This window comes from Myxocyprinus asiaticus, chromosome 46 (genome assembly GCF_019703515.2).
Source record: "Myxocyprinus asiaticus isolate MX2 ecotype Aquarium Trade chromosome 46, UBuf_Myxa_2, whole genome shotgun sequence".
Lineage (NCBI taxonomy): Eukaryota > Metazoa > Chordata > Actinopteri > Cypriniformes > Catostomidae > Myxocyprinus > Myxocyprinus asiaticus.
In genome coordinates, this window is record NC_059389.1 from 31,540,906 (window position 1) to 31,558,855 (window position 17,950).

Consider the following 17,950-nt stretch of genomic DNA (forward strand, 5'->3'; position numbering starts at 1 on the left):
GTGCAAAAGCGAACTTCTGTTGATGTAAGGGTTTCTTGCATTCCTTGAATCGATCACGTTACTCTCTTGTCGAATTCGCAATCTCTGGGAACAAGAAAATACTGTGGTTCTTCCAAAAAAAGCCTTCCTTTACTCCTCGCATCGCGCAACACGAGATCTTTATCGGATGATCTCAGAAATTTGGCCAGAATTTATCGGGGCCTGTCTCCATCAGCGGATTGCCGAGCTGGAACCCTGTGAGCTCACTCGATTTCCAGCTCATGGCCTGTTATGTCAAGCAGATTCGGAAAAAGCCCATCCAGGAATTTCAGAATTTCCGACAATTCGGACGTTATTCCGCCGGTTACGGTTCTCCATATCCTCCAATTTCTCCCAGACGTGCTCCAAATCCACCTGGTCGCTAGCGGATTAGCAGCTAGTTCCCTTTCCGATGACTCCAGATAATCGATCCGTTTCTCGACATCCCCCACTCTTGTAACCACCTCAGTGAATTTCATCTCCATGGCAGTGATTGATCAACGTATTACAGCAAGATCTTCCAAGTCAGCAAAGACCTTTGTCAGCATTGCTGACATGTTCAACATTTCTTGCCGAATTTTCCGCACTTCCCCGACCAAATCAAGTCCCGGGCTTGCGGCCTTCTCAGGGGTATCAGCTTGAGCACATAAGTGTCTTTGAATGTCTCCAGAGCCCGAGGATTTTGAATTCTTTGACATATTGTCTTCCTAGAACAGTTAAGGATCAGGGTGTATCAAATCTCACCGGTTTACGACATAAAAAGTATTAAAACCAGCAAAGTGCGCAGAGCTTGCCATTCACACATCCAAACCTCGCATGGCATCATGTGACCCCCATCGCATTAATTATTTATTAACTAATTTTACACTTGGGATAAAATATCTTGTCAACACTTCCTGCATCAAATACATGAAAATAATTCATCATGACAATTCTTATTCGTCATTTATTGCCATACTGACATGTACTGATCACGATACAAACAACTGCAACACACTGACTGTGAGCTGTCAGAAATTTTGGCATTGATTTTGAAAATATGACTGATCATGCAAAAAAACTGTCTTTTATTTAAGGATAGTGATCATATGGAGCCATTTATTATTAAATAGTTGTTTGGTTCCTTTTTAAATCATATGATAACAGAAATCACCCAAATGGCCCTGATCAAAAGTTTACATACCCTTGACACACACAGGTTTAAATAGCAATTAAAGGTTAATTTCCCACACCTGTGGCTTTTTAAATTGCAATTAGTGTCCGTGTATAAATAGTCAATGAGTTTGTTAGCTCTCACATGGATGCACTGAGCAGGCTAGATACTGAGCCATGGGGAGCAGAAAAGAACTGTCAAAAGACCTGCGTAACAAGGTAATGGAACTTTATAAAGATGGAAAAGGATATAAAAAGTTATCCAAAGCCTTGAAAATGCCAGTCAGTACTGTTCAATCACTTATTAAGAAGTGGAAAATTCGGGGATCTCTTGATACCAAGCCAAGGTCAGATAGACCAAGAAAGATTTCAGCCACAACTGCCAGAAGAATTGTTTGGGATACAAAGAAAAACACACAGGTAACCTCAGGAGAAATACAGGCTGCTCTGGAAAAAGACGATGTGGTTGTTTCAAGGAGCACAATACAACGATACTTGAACAAAAATTAACTGCATGGCGAGTTGCCAGAAAGAAGCCTTTACTGCGCCAATGCCACAATAAAGCCCGGTTACAATATGCCCGACAACACCTTGACATGCCTCACAGGATCTGGCACACTGTATTTTGGAGTGACGAGACCAAAATAGAGCTTTATAGTCACAAACATAAGCGCTATGTTTGGAGAGGGGTCAACAAGGCCTATAGTCTCAGATCTCAAAACGTGCGGTTCGTGCAAGACGACCAAAGACTTTGCATGACCTGGAGGCATTTTGCCAAGGCGAATGGGCAGCTATACCACCTGCAAGAATTTGGGGCCTCATAGACAACTATTACAAAAGACTGCATGCTGTCATTGATGCTAAAGGGGGCAATACACAGTATTAAGAACTAAGGGTATGCAGACTTTTAAACAGGGGTCATTTCAAATTTTTTCTTTGTTGCCATGTTTTGTTTTATGATTGTGCCATTCTGTTATAACCTACAGTTGAATATGAATCCCATAAGAAATAAAATAAATGTGTTTTGCCTGCTCACTCATGTTTTCTTTAAAAATGGTACATATATTACCAATTCTCCAAGGGTATAAAACTTTTGAGCACAACTGTAATCCCAGACTGACTCAATGATGTTGAGATCCATACCATCTGTTGCAGGACTCTCTCTCTCTCTCTCTCTCTCTTTAAATGTTTTTTTTTTTTTTTTTTTTTTTTTTAAACTTCTATTCTGTTTGCAAAAGGAATGTTTGAAAATCTAAAATTGGAATCTAAATCAGGAATAACACAACAGAACAGAATAGGAAACTGAGGGGGCATAAATCAGATGTATGTGCATGCAAAAACATCATGTAGATTCATATTTATACATGCAACCTATGCAAACCCGTGTGTTCAAAAAGCAAAATCACAATTTTTACAGTTATATTTATATATTTATACTACCAATTTATACAAGTTTCTTTGCACATTCCTGTATAAATACGCAATATACTATTCATCTTAATGTGTAGTGTCTAGCTGATGGTATCAGATGGTAATGCCATTGTAATTTGATATACAACTACCACATTTATGTACCATTCTATGTTTACATGGTGCTTCAAAGTACTACAAAGAATACCATAGTACTACCACGGTACTTTGATATATGGTTAACATATTTATTTATACTATTGTATTTACATTGTTTCAAGCTGCACTCGGTAACCTTTTCTTTGTGTCATCTTTGACCTACACTGACACCTAGCGGCTTGGATGCAGCATAATTTAAAATCAATAGTTTTCAGTTTCAGATGCCATGGTAGAAATTTAGTATTCATATTCAGCCATGATTACTTTAATCAATGAATGTAAGTGTCAAATAACAGGATGGTTACTGAGATTAAGCAAAGTCTTTCTAGCAAGTCAGTCCACTGTCAGCCATCTTTGGAATGCTCTCGGGAGGCTATTTCCAGTCATGATAGTGCAGCTCCTATCTACTTGAATGGTCGAGTTGATTGACAGTCGATGTTTGTATGTAAAAGGTGATTGGCTCTTTTACTTGTAAGGCGGGAATTTTTTTCTACATTCATTGATGGTTGGCTGCCATTGGGCGTTCCAATTTCTCCCATTCATTTTACTAGAAGTGGCCAATCTCTGATAAATTGTCTCTGGATTAAGAGAGTAGTATGCGGCTGGTCATGTGATTCTAACATGGCAGTCCCCATGTGCGGACCCTCTTCATGTAGAATAAAACAGCTTTTATAAGGTTACTGATATGACTGGAGTCTTCATTTTTATGTGTGTTCATGATTTCCTACATATATTGCAAAATTACAATTCATGTCTTTAGGAGTTAAAATTTTTAACGAGGAAAAATAACTGAGTGCACCTTTAAGGTAGTTTAAAGATTACCATGTATACTTTGAGTTTGAAGGACCATGTAAATACAATGGTAATCATATTTCAAAGCACTTTAAAGAATACCATGGTCTTTTGATATGGTTGCCATATTCATACTATTGTATTTACATGGTGCTTTAAGGTAATTCCAAGAATATCATGGTAGTTCGCTATGATTACCATTTCATAATGTATTTACATGGTCTTCCCAGGTAATGGTACATGTGCAAAACATGGTAATGCCATGGTACTATTTTTTTGTGTAGCTGCCAAGACTGGCACACCAGCAACGACGAGAGAGGAGTACACTATTTTATTTATATAAATTCTGCACCTGCATTCCAATCTACCGCTTGATGTAATCCTTCCTTCCTCGAGATCACAGCGTGTTGTCTTGAGCTGAATGGGAGACTAAACAAAAAGTTCAAATGTTACGAGAATGCAGTATACTAAACGCCTACAAGCCATTCGCGCATCACCAGCCTGCAACGCTTCACGTTCGGTTAATTACAGACAGCCTACATTCCGTGTTTCATTTGTTTATTTTTGCTTTCAGAACAACACGTGATGTAACAAGGAAAACGCCACTATTAACCACACTTTATTAGTATTTAGTCTCCCATTCAGCTGATGAAAACAGGCTGCGATCATGAGGAAGGATTACAAGATATTGATTGGAATGCAGGTGCGAAAAAATAGCCTGCTTCTCTCTCGCGGTTGCTTGTGTGCTAATGATTATATGATTACAATGACATAATATAAATATTTAAGATTCCACACAATTTTGTTATAAGTAATAAAATAAGCAAATTTGTGACATTAACTGTGTTAACTCATTTTGTACAAAAGGACAGATTTTCTTTCATTAAAGCACTTAAAATGCTTTGTGAAAATTCACATCCAGGATCATGATTATATCATAATCATCGGGTTTTGCACAAAAAAATTCACTCAAACCGTTATGCTGATAATGTAATTTTTAATTAAAAATAAACGATTAAATTAGAAAAATGCAAAATAGAAACATTTTTACAAGTGGACTCATACTTTGGGTAGGCTATTAAGCTGGCTGTACACTAGCTTATTCTTCCAATGATTTTCAGGTGTTAGCTTTATTAACATAATCACCTGCCAGGCAGAGGGGGACAGAGCGCCCATCAGCACCTCTCAGCAGGTGTTAATAACTTGACCATGACTCCCTACTGAGTCAATGGCTTCAAGCATTGAAGAAACACGTTTTGTTTGAGAAAAAAAAAATCATTTAGTCATAAAGAACTGACAAAATTACAAGCTGATCAGAACTTTTTTTTTTTTTATATCACCACACTCAGCTGCATTTCATCACAAACGCTGATTAAAATTCATAGTGATTGTCATTCTGCTGAAATGCAAATAAGTGATATGATAGACGTGAGTGAGAAACAGATCCAAATTTAAGTCTTTTTACTGTAAATCTCCATGTTCACATCTGAAAGCCACGTGTGGTACCCGTTTAGAGAAGACGGACTTACATTTGGACCCGTTTCTCACCCACACCTATCACATTGCTTCTGAAGATATACATTTAACTACTTAAGTCACATTGGTTACTTTTTTTTTTTCCTTCCTTTGTGATTTTTAGAGCTACAAAAGGTGTGGTCACCATTCACATGCATAGATCCGAGATATTCTAAAAATCATCATTTGTGTTCTGCTGAATAAAGTCATACACATCTGAGATGGCATGAGGGTTAGTAAATGCGAATTTTCATTTTTGGGTGAACTATCCCTTTAATAGCTTGACAGGAATTTTCCTCATGTGTTTCCAAGTCTTAAATTTAGTTGAACATGAAGGATATAGTACATTTAACATTAGCAAACACACATTTTTACGGTCTACCTCCAAGTTTCCATTAAGAATCAAGACTCCAATAATAACCTCTACCTGCATGTCAAATGTAAGAACAGTACATGACAAGTTTAGCATGTGTACAAGTAGTGTTTGATATCCATAAAAAGCAAAACCAAGAACACCAGATTAACTTTTGTAATTTTATTTAGCAAAAGGTGAGGGTTTTTATGCAGTCAGCACACAAGCTCCTCCAACACCCTTAATCTTCTCCTCAGCTCGTCTGCTGAAGAACTTGGCCTTTACGATGACGGGTTGCTTGGGCAGTTTGCCTTTACCCAACACCTTGAAGTAGCCCTGCAAAACAAAACATTCCAGCGTTACAGACGTGAAATTTTCTATGAAAAACATGAAATTTGACTAATAATATATATTTACATTTATGCATTTGGCAGACGCTTTTATCCAAAGCGACTTACAGTGCCCTTATTACAGGGACAATCCCCCTGGAGCAACCTGGAGTTAAGTGCCTTGCTCAAGGACACAATGGTGGTGGCTGTGGAAATTGAACCAACAACCTTTTGCTTACCAGTTCAGTGCTTTAGTCCACTATGCCACCACAATACCCAAATATATATATGTGTGTGTGTGTGTGTGTGTACACACACACACACATATAAAAAAAAAAAAAAAACTCATTGCAAGTATATCAAACCATTTGTATGTATAATCATAAACCCCTGCAGATAGAGCTCAGACATAAGAACATTCAGTCTAGACAAGTTTTCCCCCCAGTTTACATCAGGAAATGAACTAGCATTACAAATATGACAATTCTGTTGCTGTTCCAGCTCAATTCCCGTTCCGGCTGCTGCCGGCACGCTGCACGAGTCTGTGTTTGTAGCTCGTTAGCCTGCATAGCACTGCTTATAAAAAGAAACGTCCCTTTTTCAGGACACAGTTTTTTAAAGAATTCTGTAGGAATGCACAATCCCTCCATTAGTGCTCAGACTGTCCGCAATAGGCTGAGAGAGGCTGGACTGAGGGCTTGTAGGGCTGTTGTAAGGCAGGTCCTTACCAGACATCACCGGCAACAATGTTGACTATGGCCACTAGGGTTGCAACGGTATGAGATTTTCAGTCTCAGAAAATATCACGGTTTCACGGTATTACACAATTATTATTATCAGTTACAATGACCCTTAAAGGAGTTAAAACAGAAGGGGCTTTTTTTTTGGTTGAACAATTTATTATAATTGAAACTTGAAACCATTTTTTTTTTATTGAAGTATGTGTAAAAAGTTGCCTTTTGAAAATAAAAGCTAACAGAATTATAATAAACATGATAAAAAAATAACATGTAATTATAACATGTTATATAACTAAAGCATGTTAGTTTACATGTTAGTATAGCATGTTAAATTAACTACTAAATGAAAAATAACATCAGCTGTGTGAGCTTTTATAGTAATGTCCTATGATTATTAATAATTAACATATACTGTAGGTGCACAACAGCGCAGCCAGTCCTAAATAGGCTATCACTTGTTCGGCTGCTGAAATATCTTCAATGGGAGAACCATGTCATTGTTCTTTCCCTGCTGTACGCGACCCAGTCCGAATAGACCAGCGACCCACCAGTTGAGAAACACTGCTTTAACTCACACACACTCATGTCAGACCCCCTCGCCTCGCTTCTCTGACATTTTCTCCGCTGCACGTGTGTGTGTGGGGCAAGTTGACGAGTCTGACAGGCAGACGAGGAGGAAAGGAGATGTGCACGCGCAGGTGAGATTCTCTGTCCGGTTACATTTTTTTTCTCAATACCGTAGATAAGCAAATGTACATGGTATGATAAGTCAATTTTCATACTGTGGTATACCGTGAAACCGGTATACCACTGCAAACCTAATGGCCACAAACCCACCTTCGCTGGACCAGACAGGACTGGCAAAAAGTGCTCTTCACTGACAAGTCACAGTTTTGTCTCACAAGGGTTAATGGTTGGACTCGTGTTTTGAAGGAATGAGCGTTACACCGAGGCCTGTACCCTGGAGCGGGATCGATTTGGAGGTGGAGGGTCCATCATGGTCTGGGGTGGCGCGTCACAGCATCATTGGACTGAGTCCGTCATTGCAGGCAAACTCAATGCTGTGCGTTACACGGAAGACATCCTCCTCCCTCATGTGGTACCCTTTCTGCAGGCTCATTCTGACATGACCCTCCAGCATGACAACGCCACCAGCCATACTGCTCGTTCTGTGTGTGATTTCCTGCAAGACAGGAATGTCAGTGTTCTGCCATGTCCAGTGAAGAGCCCGGATCTCAATCCCATTGAGCACGTCTGGGACCTATTGGATTGGAGGGTGAGGGCTAGGGCCTTGGTGGAAGAGTGGGGTAACATTTCACAGCAAGAACTGGCAAATCTGGTGCAGTGCATGAGGAGATGCACTGCAGTACTTAGTATCTGGTGTGGCCACCAGCTGCATTGTTACTTTTTATTTTGACCCCCTTTTTTTCAGGGCCACATTATTCCATTTCTGTTAGTCACATGTCTGTGAAACTTGTTCAGTTTATGTCTTAGTTCTTGAATCTTATGTTCATACAAATATTTACGTTAAGTTTGCTGAAAATAAAAGCAGTTGAAAGTGAGAGGACGTTTCTTTTTTTGCTGAGTTTACTTAAACTCATGTTTTTTTTCTGTTTCAACAGTGTATTTTACCACGGGCACCAGTTTCTCTTTTTTCTTTCCTTTATTCCCCCCGCTTGTCTACATCTCACGACTCGACTGCATGCATTCGTTTTCTCGTCTGTGTTTTACACGGATTGCATCAATCTCAAACATCTGCTGATCAGGAACCACATCGAACTCAAACCCTTGCCGCTCAAGAACAACCATAACAACAACAAAAAATTGCGGTAAGTCATGGCATCAGTTCATGTTATTACTTCCTGCATTGCATGCCACATGTCTACTATAGCTTCTTCCATCAGCAGTGAGGGATTTACACGTTATAAACATAAGGATTAGTCAGGCTGATGGAGAAGTTTGAGTTAGAGACACGCATACTGTTTAGGATGCACGTAGTACAGCAAGCAACACATACACTTTGGTTCCGGCTGTAAAGACCCCGCAGCAGGGCGTCTGGATGACGTCTCTGCAGCATACTCGCTCAGCAAAGCGACATCACTCTCCCGTTCCTGTTAGGGTTTCCAATCGATTTTCTCCACTCAGTGATGCATTCACTGAGAATTATTTTGAAAGAGCCTTGGTCATAGGCGATTCTTTTGAGGCATGTGGAAATAGAGTCTCCAGCCACTATTGTTAAATGCATTTTGGGGGCTTGGGTGTCTGACATCAGATCAAATTTACAAGTGCTGTTTAATCCTAAACGTCGATTTTCTAAAATTACTCATGACGGCACCAACAATGTACGGCTTCGCCAGTCAGAGATCACTAAAGACAATGTTAAAGAGGTGTGAACTTGCAAAAACTATGTCAGACAATGTATTATGCTCTGGCCCCCTCCCTGCTTGTCGTGGTGACAAGGTTTATAGTAGATTAGTGTCACTGAACAGCTGGATGGCTGAGTGGTGTCCGGAGAATAGCATAGGATTCATAGACAATTGGAAGAGTTTATGGGGTAGACCTGACCTGCTAAAGAGAGATGGACTCCATCCCTCCAGGGAAGGTGCCGCTCTCCTCTCCAGTAATTTGGCTCATAGTCTTAGTGATAGTATTTGGCTAACTGGGGCCCTGGTCAGGAAGCAGACAAACTGGTTAAACCGAATGTCTGCTAGCTGCCTTGAGACTTCACACAGGTCACATAAAAAACATAGATACTGTATCACCTAAATAACATATTGAGATGGTGTCTGTTCCCCGAACTACCAAACACCAACCCCTCACTAAATCATTTAGAAAAAAATGTAAGGTCAAACTTTAAAAAAATGAAGATAAACATTATATTAAAAGGTAGGGCTACCAACAAAAATTATATCTTTCAACCAAAGCACTAACTGTAAATGAAATTACAGATCATAGTTTGGATGTGCTCTGTTTGACTGAAACCTGGCTTAAACAGGATGAATTAGTTTAAATGAATCTACTCCCCCAGGTTATTATTATAAACATGAGCCTCGTCTGAAGGGTCGAGGAGGTGTTGCTGCAATTTACAGTGACGTTTTTGGTGTTACTCAGAGGACAGGATATCAGTAAGTCTTTTGAACCAATAATGCTTAATGTGACACCGTCAGATATATAAAAAAAATCGTAGTCTTTTGCCCTTGCTACAGTATATAGTTCATCCGGGCCGTACTCAGATTTCCTTGGTGAATTTGCACATTTTCTATCAGGTCTAGCAGTTACTGTAGATAGAGCTTTAATTGTTGGTAACTTCAACATTCACATAGATAATTAAAATGGCACATTGGGATTAGCATTTTTCGATATCCTCAAATATCTTGGAGTCAGACAAAATGTGACAGGACCAACTCATCACCATAATCATATGCTAGATTTAATTGTCATAGAGTTGATGTTGATACTATAGCTATTCTACTGCAGAGCGATGACATCTCAGATCATTACCTCGTCTCTTGTTTGCTGCGAACAGCTAATGTCACTTAATCTACACCACGCTATTGTTCAGGTAGAACTTTTCTTTTGACCACTTAAGATAGCTTCACTAATAATCTTCCAGAATTGTCTCACATACTCAGTAAGCCAAAAAGTCTAGAAAAACTTAAATAACAGAAAATAGAAATAGTCTTCTCTAGCACTCTTGATAGTGTAGCCCCTCTTCGATTAAAGAAAAAAAGCCCCACACCATGGTACAATGATCACACTCATGCTCTCAAGAGAGCAGCTCGGAAAAATCGATCGCAAGTGGAATACAAAATTAGAGGTATTTCGTGGTGCATGGAAGGATAGTGTCTGTATCTACAGACAGGCACTAAAAGCTGCCAGGTTAGCATATTTTAGCAAACTCACAGAAAATAACCACAACAATCCTAGGTGTTTATTCAGTACTGTGGCTAAATTGGTTAGGAATAAAGCCTCGACTGAACCAGATATTCCGTCGCAGTACAATAGTAATGACAATGAATTTCTTTACAGATAAAAATGAAATCATCAGAAATAAAATTGGAATTATGCAATCACCTGTCACAGAACCTCAGAAAACAGTCTCAATTTTCCTCACGGGCAACTTCAATCCTTCGCTGTCATAGGTCATGAAGAGCAAACAACTTATCGAAACATCAAAAGCCACAACATGCATGTTAGATCCAACACCAACTAAGCTCTTAAGAGATATTCTCTGTCATCTCAGAACCTCTTCTTAATATTATTAACTCCTCACTATCCTTAGGACATGTCCTCCCAACTATGTTCATTTCTACAGAGAAATGGTATATATGAACAATTTCAGTCAGGATTTAGGCCCCATCACAGTACAGAGACTACACTCGGAGTTACAAATGACTTGCTCTTATCATCTGATCACAGCAGCATTTCTCTTCTAGTGCTTTTAGATCTTAGTGCTGCCTTAGACTCCATAGATTACAACATTCTCTTGAATAGGCTGGAGAATTATGTTGGAATTAGTGGACTTGCATTAGCATGGTTCAGGTCCTATTTATCAGACCACTACCATTTTGAATGTGTAAACGAGGAATTGTCAAATCAAACAAAAAGTGTGGAGTGCCACAGGGATCAGTTTTAGGGCCTCTGCTTTTCTCCTTATATATGCTTCTCCTGGGAGATATTATCAGGAATCGTGGAATAAGTTTCCACTGTTATGCTGACGATACCCAACTTTATATTTCTTCTAAACCCAAACCCACAGTTCTCCAAATTAGCAGTGCATCAATGAAATCAAAGACTGGATGGCCAGAAATTTCCTTCTACTCAATTCCGACAAAACAGAGGTACTAATTATTGGACTAAAAACCTCAAAATAAGCAGCTAAAATATAATTTGACTCAATGGATCTACCGTTACGTCATCTTCTACAGCAAAGAACTTGGGTGTTATATTTGATATAAATCTGTCCTTTGAAAATCAAATTTCCAGTGTCTGAAGAACAGCATTCTTCCACCTCAGAAATATTGCTAAATTACAACACATGCTCTTTTGCTGATGCCGAAAAACTAATGCATTCATGACCTAAAGACTAGATTATTGTAATGCATTACAGGGAGGATATACTGAAAGTTAAATAAAGTTCAAAATGCAGCTGCCAGAGTGCTGAACAGAACCAAGAAATATATTAGCCCAATTTTATCATTACATTGGCTACCTGTTATATTCTGTATTCATTTTAAAATTCTGTTAACTACATACAAAGCTTTGAATTGTCTAGCTCCATAGTACTTAAGTGACCTTCTACTGTGCTATATTCCATCATGTTCATTACGATCACAAAATTCTGGCCTATTAATAGTTTCTAAAATATCAAAATCCACAAAAGGAGGTAAGTCCTTTTCGGCTCCCAAACTATGGAATAGTCTCCCTAACACTATTCAGGACACAGACACACTCAATTTAAATCTAAACTAAAGACTCATCCATTATCCATAAACTCACAATTAGGCCGCTTTAGTTTGGTCTGCCAGAACCAGAAACATCTCAATCTATAATTCTGCAATAAATTGAATGGCATCTACGCTAATATAATTATTTTCGTTTCCCTGTCTCAACCTCAGGATTCATATCCCGAGGTTACCAGAGCTGGCCAGATCCAGCTCTGTTCCTGATTGGTGTCAGCCTCCACTGCTACATGTCACTAAGTGATGACAACAAAATACAGCAGGTGCTTGCCAGACATCACTTCAGTCTTTTACGACGGACTTCAGTACGGCTGCCCCCGACCAAAGAATTTCCTAGTCTACTTTTGACTAGTCGTTGCACGTTTATGATATTAATTTAATTACTTATCTATTTTTTGGGGGCATCAGGAAATGGTTGGAGTTCCAGGGCTGAGAAAGAATGTTACAAGTAACATTGCTAACACTGTTCTACATTACAGAGAAATACTAAACCGTAATGAGCCTTTAAAATAAAGATTTTACAAGCGCACACACGAAGCTAGCCACAGCGACACCAGCAAAAGCAGTAATGATTCTGAATGTGTCAGAAAAACCAGCAAGGAGACTGTCTGAACAATTTGTTAATTTATAGAGAGAAATGCACATTAGTGTTTTGCCAACAGATGATGATCTCGGGGATCGACGATGGTCAGCGTGATCGCCAACAGCTGATGCCTTTGACGGTGTCAAAACATCTGACGATATATTATTTTTATCCAATATTACAAATAATTTACCCGTAGACATACAGACATGCGTTTGAAGAAACACTTTATTATATTATTAAGAACAGATGACAGAAAAGCAGTCTATGCGCATGACACACTGTTTGTACGGAGGCATGCAGTCTCGTGGAACGCGCATTTAAAAGGTTCTCTTTGTTTCTGTCTTCTGAATTTTTAAAAGAACAGTATTGTCTTTAAGTGCTGCAAGTGACCTCTGACATCTCAGCTCAGGAGGTGCTTAGAGCTCAGTTCGCTTTATTTCTACAGAGCAGTTCATTGTGAACGCAACTCTGCAGCCTATACATCTGCGATAAAAATTAAATACAAAACACGTTCATCTCAAACCATGATTTATATTTCAGTGATTATTTCCATTATTATTATTTTTACATTTATAATAGTTTTTAGGTCTTCATTTGTCTAAGTAATTTTCCCCCTGCATGTTTGGACGGATACTTGCCTGACGGTTAATGGAAGGTTACATGTTTCAACTGTAAGACATCGGATACTTCATATGCCACTGCCTTAGGATGGACCCCACCGAAATGACCTGCCGGTTGAACGGTGATGCACCTCATTGATCTCTGCCTGAATCACCTTTGTTTATTGATGGACTACACTCTTGAAATGAATACATAGACTATCAGTTAATTGCCAACAAAAGCCTTCATCAGCCAACTAACAAAGGACAATGCATCTATGTGAACTTCTGTAGTTAATCCAGGATGGACTTCAAAGACATTAGTCATTAATCTTACAGTTCATACCAAATCTTTGTTTAAACGCTGGCCCTTAACACTAACTTAGTTTACTAATTTTATACCATGACTCGCACTGCACATAAATAACTAATACTGGCATTATATTCAGCCAGAGGGAAACTGGCCCCCATAGTGAGCCTGGTTTTCCCCAAAGTTATTTCTCCATTAACCAACATCTTATGGTGTTTTGTGTTCCTTGCCACAGTCGCCTTCGGCTTGCTCACTGGGATTCTAAATACAATTATCTTTATAAACAATTTAAAATCATATTTAATCAAACTACACAATGATGACTAAGACTTTATAAATATTATGGTTTCATTTTCTGTTGATGCATGATTTTCTGTAAAGCTGCTTTGAAACAATATGTTGTGAAAAGTGCTATAAAAATGACTTGACACTAGGCCTACAGCAATGTGTGTAAAAGTTTTAAGGATGGAATTTAGGAATTTAATGATTCCGGTTCTGATTCCTCTTAACAATTCTGGTTCCAGTAAAGATTCCAGTAGTTCTTTTGAGGAAGAATTATTTGAAAATGAGAAATGCAATTCTTATTGGATTTACTGTCCTCTGCAGTCTGTTGCCAAATGAGATCCTTCAAGATTTCTACAGAGCAAATTTAACAAATCAGAAATACATTTAATACAATTCTTGTATAAGGTGTGTTTGCTGACTTTTTAGAGGCATACATCTCTGGAAAAAAATTAGAGACCACTGCAAAATTATCAGTTTCTTTGGATTTACTATTTATAGATATGTGGTTGAATAAAATTAACATTGTTTTCTTCTATAATATACTGACAACATTTCTCTCAAATTCCAAACAAAAACAATTTAGGGCATTTAATTGCAGAAAATGACAAATACTCTAAATAAAAAAAAGATGCAGTGTTTTCAGACCTTGAATAATGCAAAGAAAACAAGTTTATATTCATGTTTAAACAATACTTATGTTTTAACTTATATTAATAAATGCTCTAAATTACAATATTTGTATTTGGAATTTGAAAGAAATGTTTTCAGTACTTTATAGAAAACAAAAAATTTTCATTTTACTCGAACACATACCTATAAATGTTAAATCCAGAGAAACTGATAATTTTGCAGTGGTCTCTTAATTTTCTCCAGAACTGTATAACCAATCCAATAATTGACCCTAACTAGGCTATATCTGGACTGTATCTAAACGAACAAGATATGTGATGGCATATTTCATTTATTTTTATTTATATACAATTCTTTGTATTAGACAACTTGTGTATCTTTAATAAAACTTTGTCATATGAACCAGTCAGTAACTGCAGTCTAATGTTGTACTTCAAGCTTGTAAGTCTTCAACAGTTCTTTTTTTAATTTAGAGTTGGACATTCATAACTTACACATCAATGTAAGATTAATACTATACCAGACTAGGCCAGAAGTGCTGTATGTTTCACACTGTAGATTCAAAAGGACTGGCTCTTAAGACTCATTTGTTTGCGTTTTAAACTTTTGACCCAGTAGAGGGCAGCGCTGCTGCAGAAATGCACTGCTGAAAACACTGCAGTGAAACCTTTAACAGAACCTAAATTCATAAAGATCATCCGATTCTGGTATTTTGTAATGAATGGAACCAGTTCTCTGTTCCGATCCCTAGATTTAATTATTGATGCATCTAAAATGCACTTAATTTAATAGTGGTTTACGCCTTTATTGCATCTGTTGAAATACATTATTGGTAACACTTCACAATAAGGTTCCATTTGTTAACAGTTATCATGAACTAACAAGTAACAATACTTTTACAGCATTTATTAATCTTGGTTAATATTTAGGGATGCACAGATCACACAGTTTGAATAGTCAGGAGTCATAATGTTATAAAAGTCTCAACTCGAAAATACAAGCACATTCGTTTCACTCACAAAAGTTTTTAACCATTGAGTCACGCTGTGAGTATTTTCAGACAAATGTACCACTTTAAGTTGTGTTTGGACTTGTCTTATTTACAATGCTGTGCTGCAAGTAACAATGTGCTATTTTCCATATTATGTTTGTTTCATGAAGTAATATGCAAAAATGATAGCATGATGATTGAATTTGAGGTGGGGAAGCTGATCCTAGACCAGCAGTTACAAGCCAGCTTTTTCCTGGAGAAACAATCAGAATTCTGTATCAATACAGAATCAATATAGATCAACATTAAAGTATTTAAATAAATTCTGCTCCCTGCCCAGTAGGTGGCGATACGCACGATGAATGTGAATTGCCAAAAACAAAAGTGCAGGTTTGTAGTAAATAAGGACTCAAATACTGATCCGTTTCTCACCCACACCTGTAATATCACTTCTGAAGATATGGATTTAAACACTGGAGTCTTATGGATTACTTTCATGCTGCTTTTAGAGCAAAGTTTTGGAACCCATTCACTTGCATTGTGAGGACCTACAGAGCTGAAATGTTCTTCTAAAAATATTAATTTGTGATTAGCAGAAAAACAGAAAGTCATACACATATGGGATGGCATGAGGGTGAGTAAATGAGAGAATTTTCCTTTTTGAACTATCCCTTTAAGAGATTCAACATGATCACATTCATCACCAGGATATTATTCAGATGGTACTCACAGCACGAACGACATCGATGATGGGTGCTGGTCCATCAGGTTTCTTGCCGTAGTTGACTCGCGTCTGCTCGCTGACCAGCGTCCACAGTTTATCCAGGTTAATTGTGGGGCAGAAGACCGCGTTTTTCTTCAGGTGATAGTGCCTCATTCCCACCTTACCAAAATAACCTGGATGACTGGAGAAGACACATGCATTCACGCCGGCTCCACACTACAAGCAAATGTCAATAGTAGGCTGACCCCAGCAATCACCAGCATAAATTGTTAATAATGAAAAAAAAAAGCATGACATGCTAGTCACACTAGATTAAATGTCAAAATATTTCAGACACCGCAACGAAGAGAGGATATGACGTTAAAAACTGGGCTCAAGTTTTCAGTAAATCAACCATTTATTCCAAATTCTACAACACAAGATGCAGCAGCTTTCATTATTTTAAACTTGTAGTGAAATTGCTAAATGAAGCGAATATAATGCAAATGAATCAGGAGGTAATGTGACATTTTGATCTTCTAAAATTGGTCAACTATCTCTCAAATTAACATGTTAGCGTTTAAAGTATAATATGCGGAAAAGACTGAAATGTATATGTCATCATACGTTTGACAGAGACTATTTAGCATAGACTGGCCACTTCTATTTAAATGAATGGGAGAAATTAGAACGCTCAACGGATGTAGAAAGGAAGTCCCGCCTTACAGTTAAAAGAGCCAGTCACCTTTTAGATAGACATCGCCTGTCAATCAACTCCGTAACGCGCATGCGCATTAGCTGTACAAGCCGACAAAATTGCATGTTTTAGGGTAATACGAGGTAAAGCAGAACAATTTATTATTCCAATATTTAAAATTGTATTGCTGATTTGTAATATGTTCTTTGGTCGTGATCTTGACCAACAGTTTTTGAGATTTCGGTGTTCCCCCATTCAAGTAGATAGGAGCTGCACTGGCATTACTGGAAATAACCTCCTGAGAGAGTTCCAAAGATGGCCGACAATGGACTTACTTGCTAGAAAGGCTTTCACTAAACGCGTTTAATGTGTGTGAATCCAAGATGAATATAATCTGTGGTAACCTCAATCACTTTGAGTGCAGAGTCAGACAGGGTGACACAGTTCGTTTCAAGCCTACAGAGGTACAACACATAAAATTGACAATGCTGATCATGTTTAATACTCACTATTTATCGAAGTTGATTCTGTGATGATGCATTCCACCGGCATTACCGCGACCTCCAGGATGCTTCCTGTGCTTGCCTACACAACACAAATCATGTGAAACACTACACTGGAATTTTTTTTAGTGAGCAATTTTGACGGAAAAAATAAAGTTTTATTATAATCTCCGAGAAGCTTCATGTGTTTACAGACCGATACGCCCGTGCCCGTGGCTAACGTGCCCGCGCAGCTTTCTTGTCTTGGTCTTCTTGGTCGGCTGTAAAGATATCACATTTATTGATCTTAAGATTATAGTTTAACGTTTATTTAAGTTTTATGCATCATATTTTAATAACTTTGGTGAAGAACCATCCCACACACAGTACAGCCCTCCGGGACGCTAACGGATAAAAATGTCACTAAAATGTAAAAATCTCTGAGAATATCTACACAATACAGACAAATAATGACGCGTAAACACATTTGGAGTAACTTCGGTATGCTATCAATCTCTTTTGATGCAGCATATTAAAGGATTGAGTAGGATTAATGTTTTAATGACAGTGACAGCACTTTTCGTGAACACTCACCATCACGGCAGAGAACGCAAAGAGACAGTGAGCGTTGAGCTCTCGCGAGATAAGGCCTGAAGCGCCCGTGGAGCAAGACTACAGCGAGAGAGCGCCGCCAGCGGACAGGAGGACAGAACTACACATTCGAAACCAATAAACATT

The 17,950-nt window shown here is 38.3% G+C and overlaps 1 protein-coding gene across 1 annotated transcript; it reads right to left on the reverse strand.

Moving 5' to 3' along the window:
- Positions 1 to 5,566: 5,566 nt before the first annotated feature.
- Positions 5,567 to 17,884, reverse strand: rpl27a (ribosomal protein L27a). Its single transcript, XM_051689402.1, has 5 exons — positions 17,807 to 17,884; positions 17,430 to 17,493; positions 17,240 to 17,315; positions 16,061 to 16,235; positions 5,567 to 5,734 (listed from the first exon to the last, which is right to left on the reverse strand). The coding sequence occupies exons 1-5, from the start codon at positions 17,807 to 17,809 to the stop codon at positions 5,606 to 5,608; spliced, it is 447 nt and encodes a 148-aa protein (XP_051545362.1). The 5' UTR covers positions 17,810 to 17,884; the 3' UTR covers positions 5,567 to 5,605.
- Between the last annotated feature and the right edge of the window lie 66 nt (positions 17,885 to 17,950).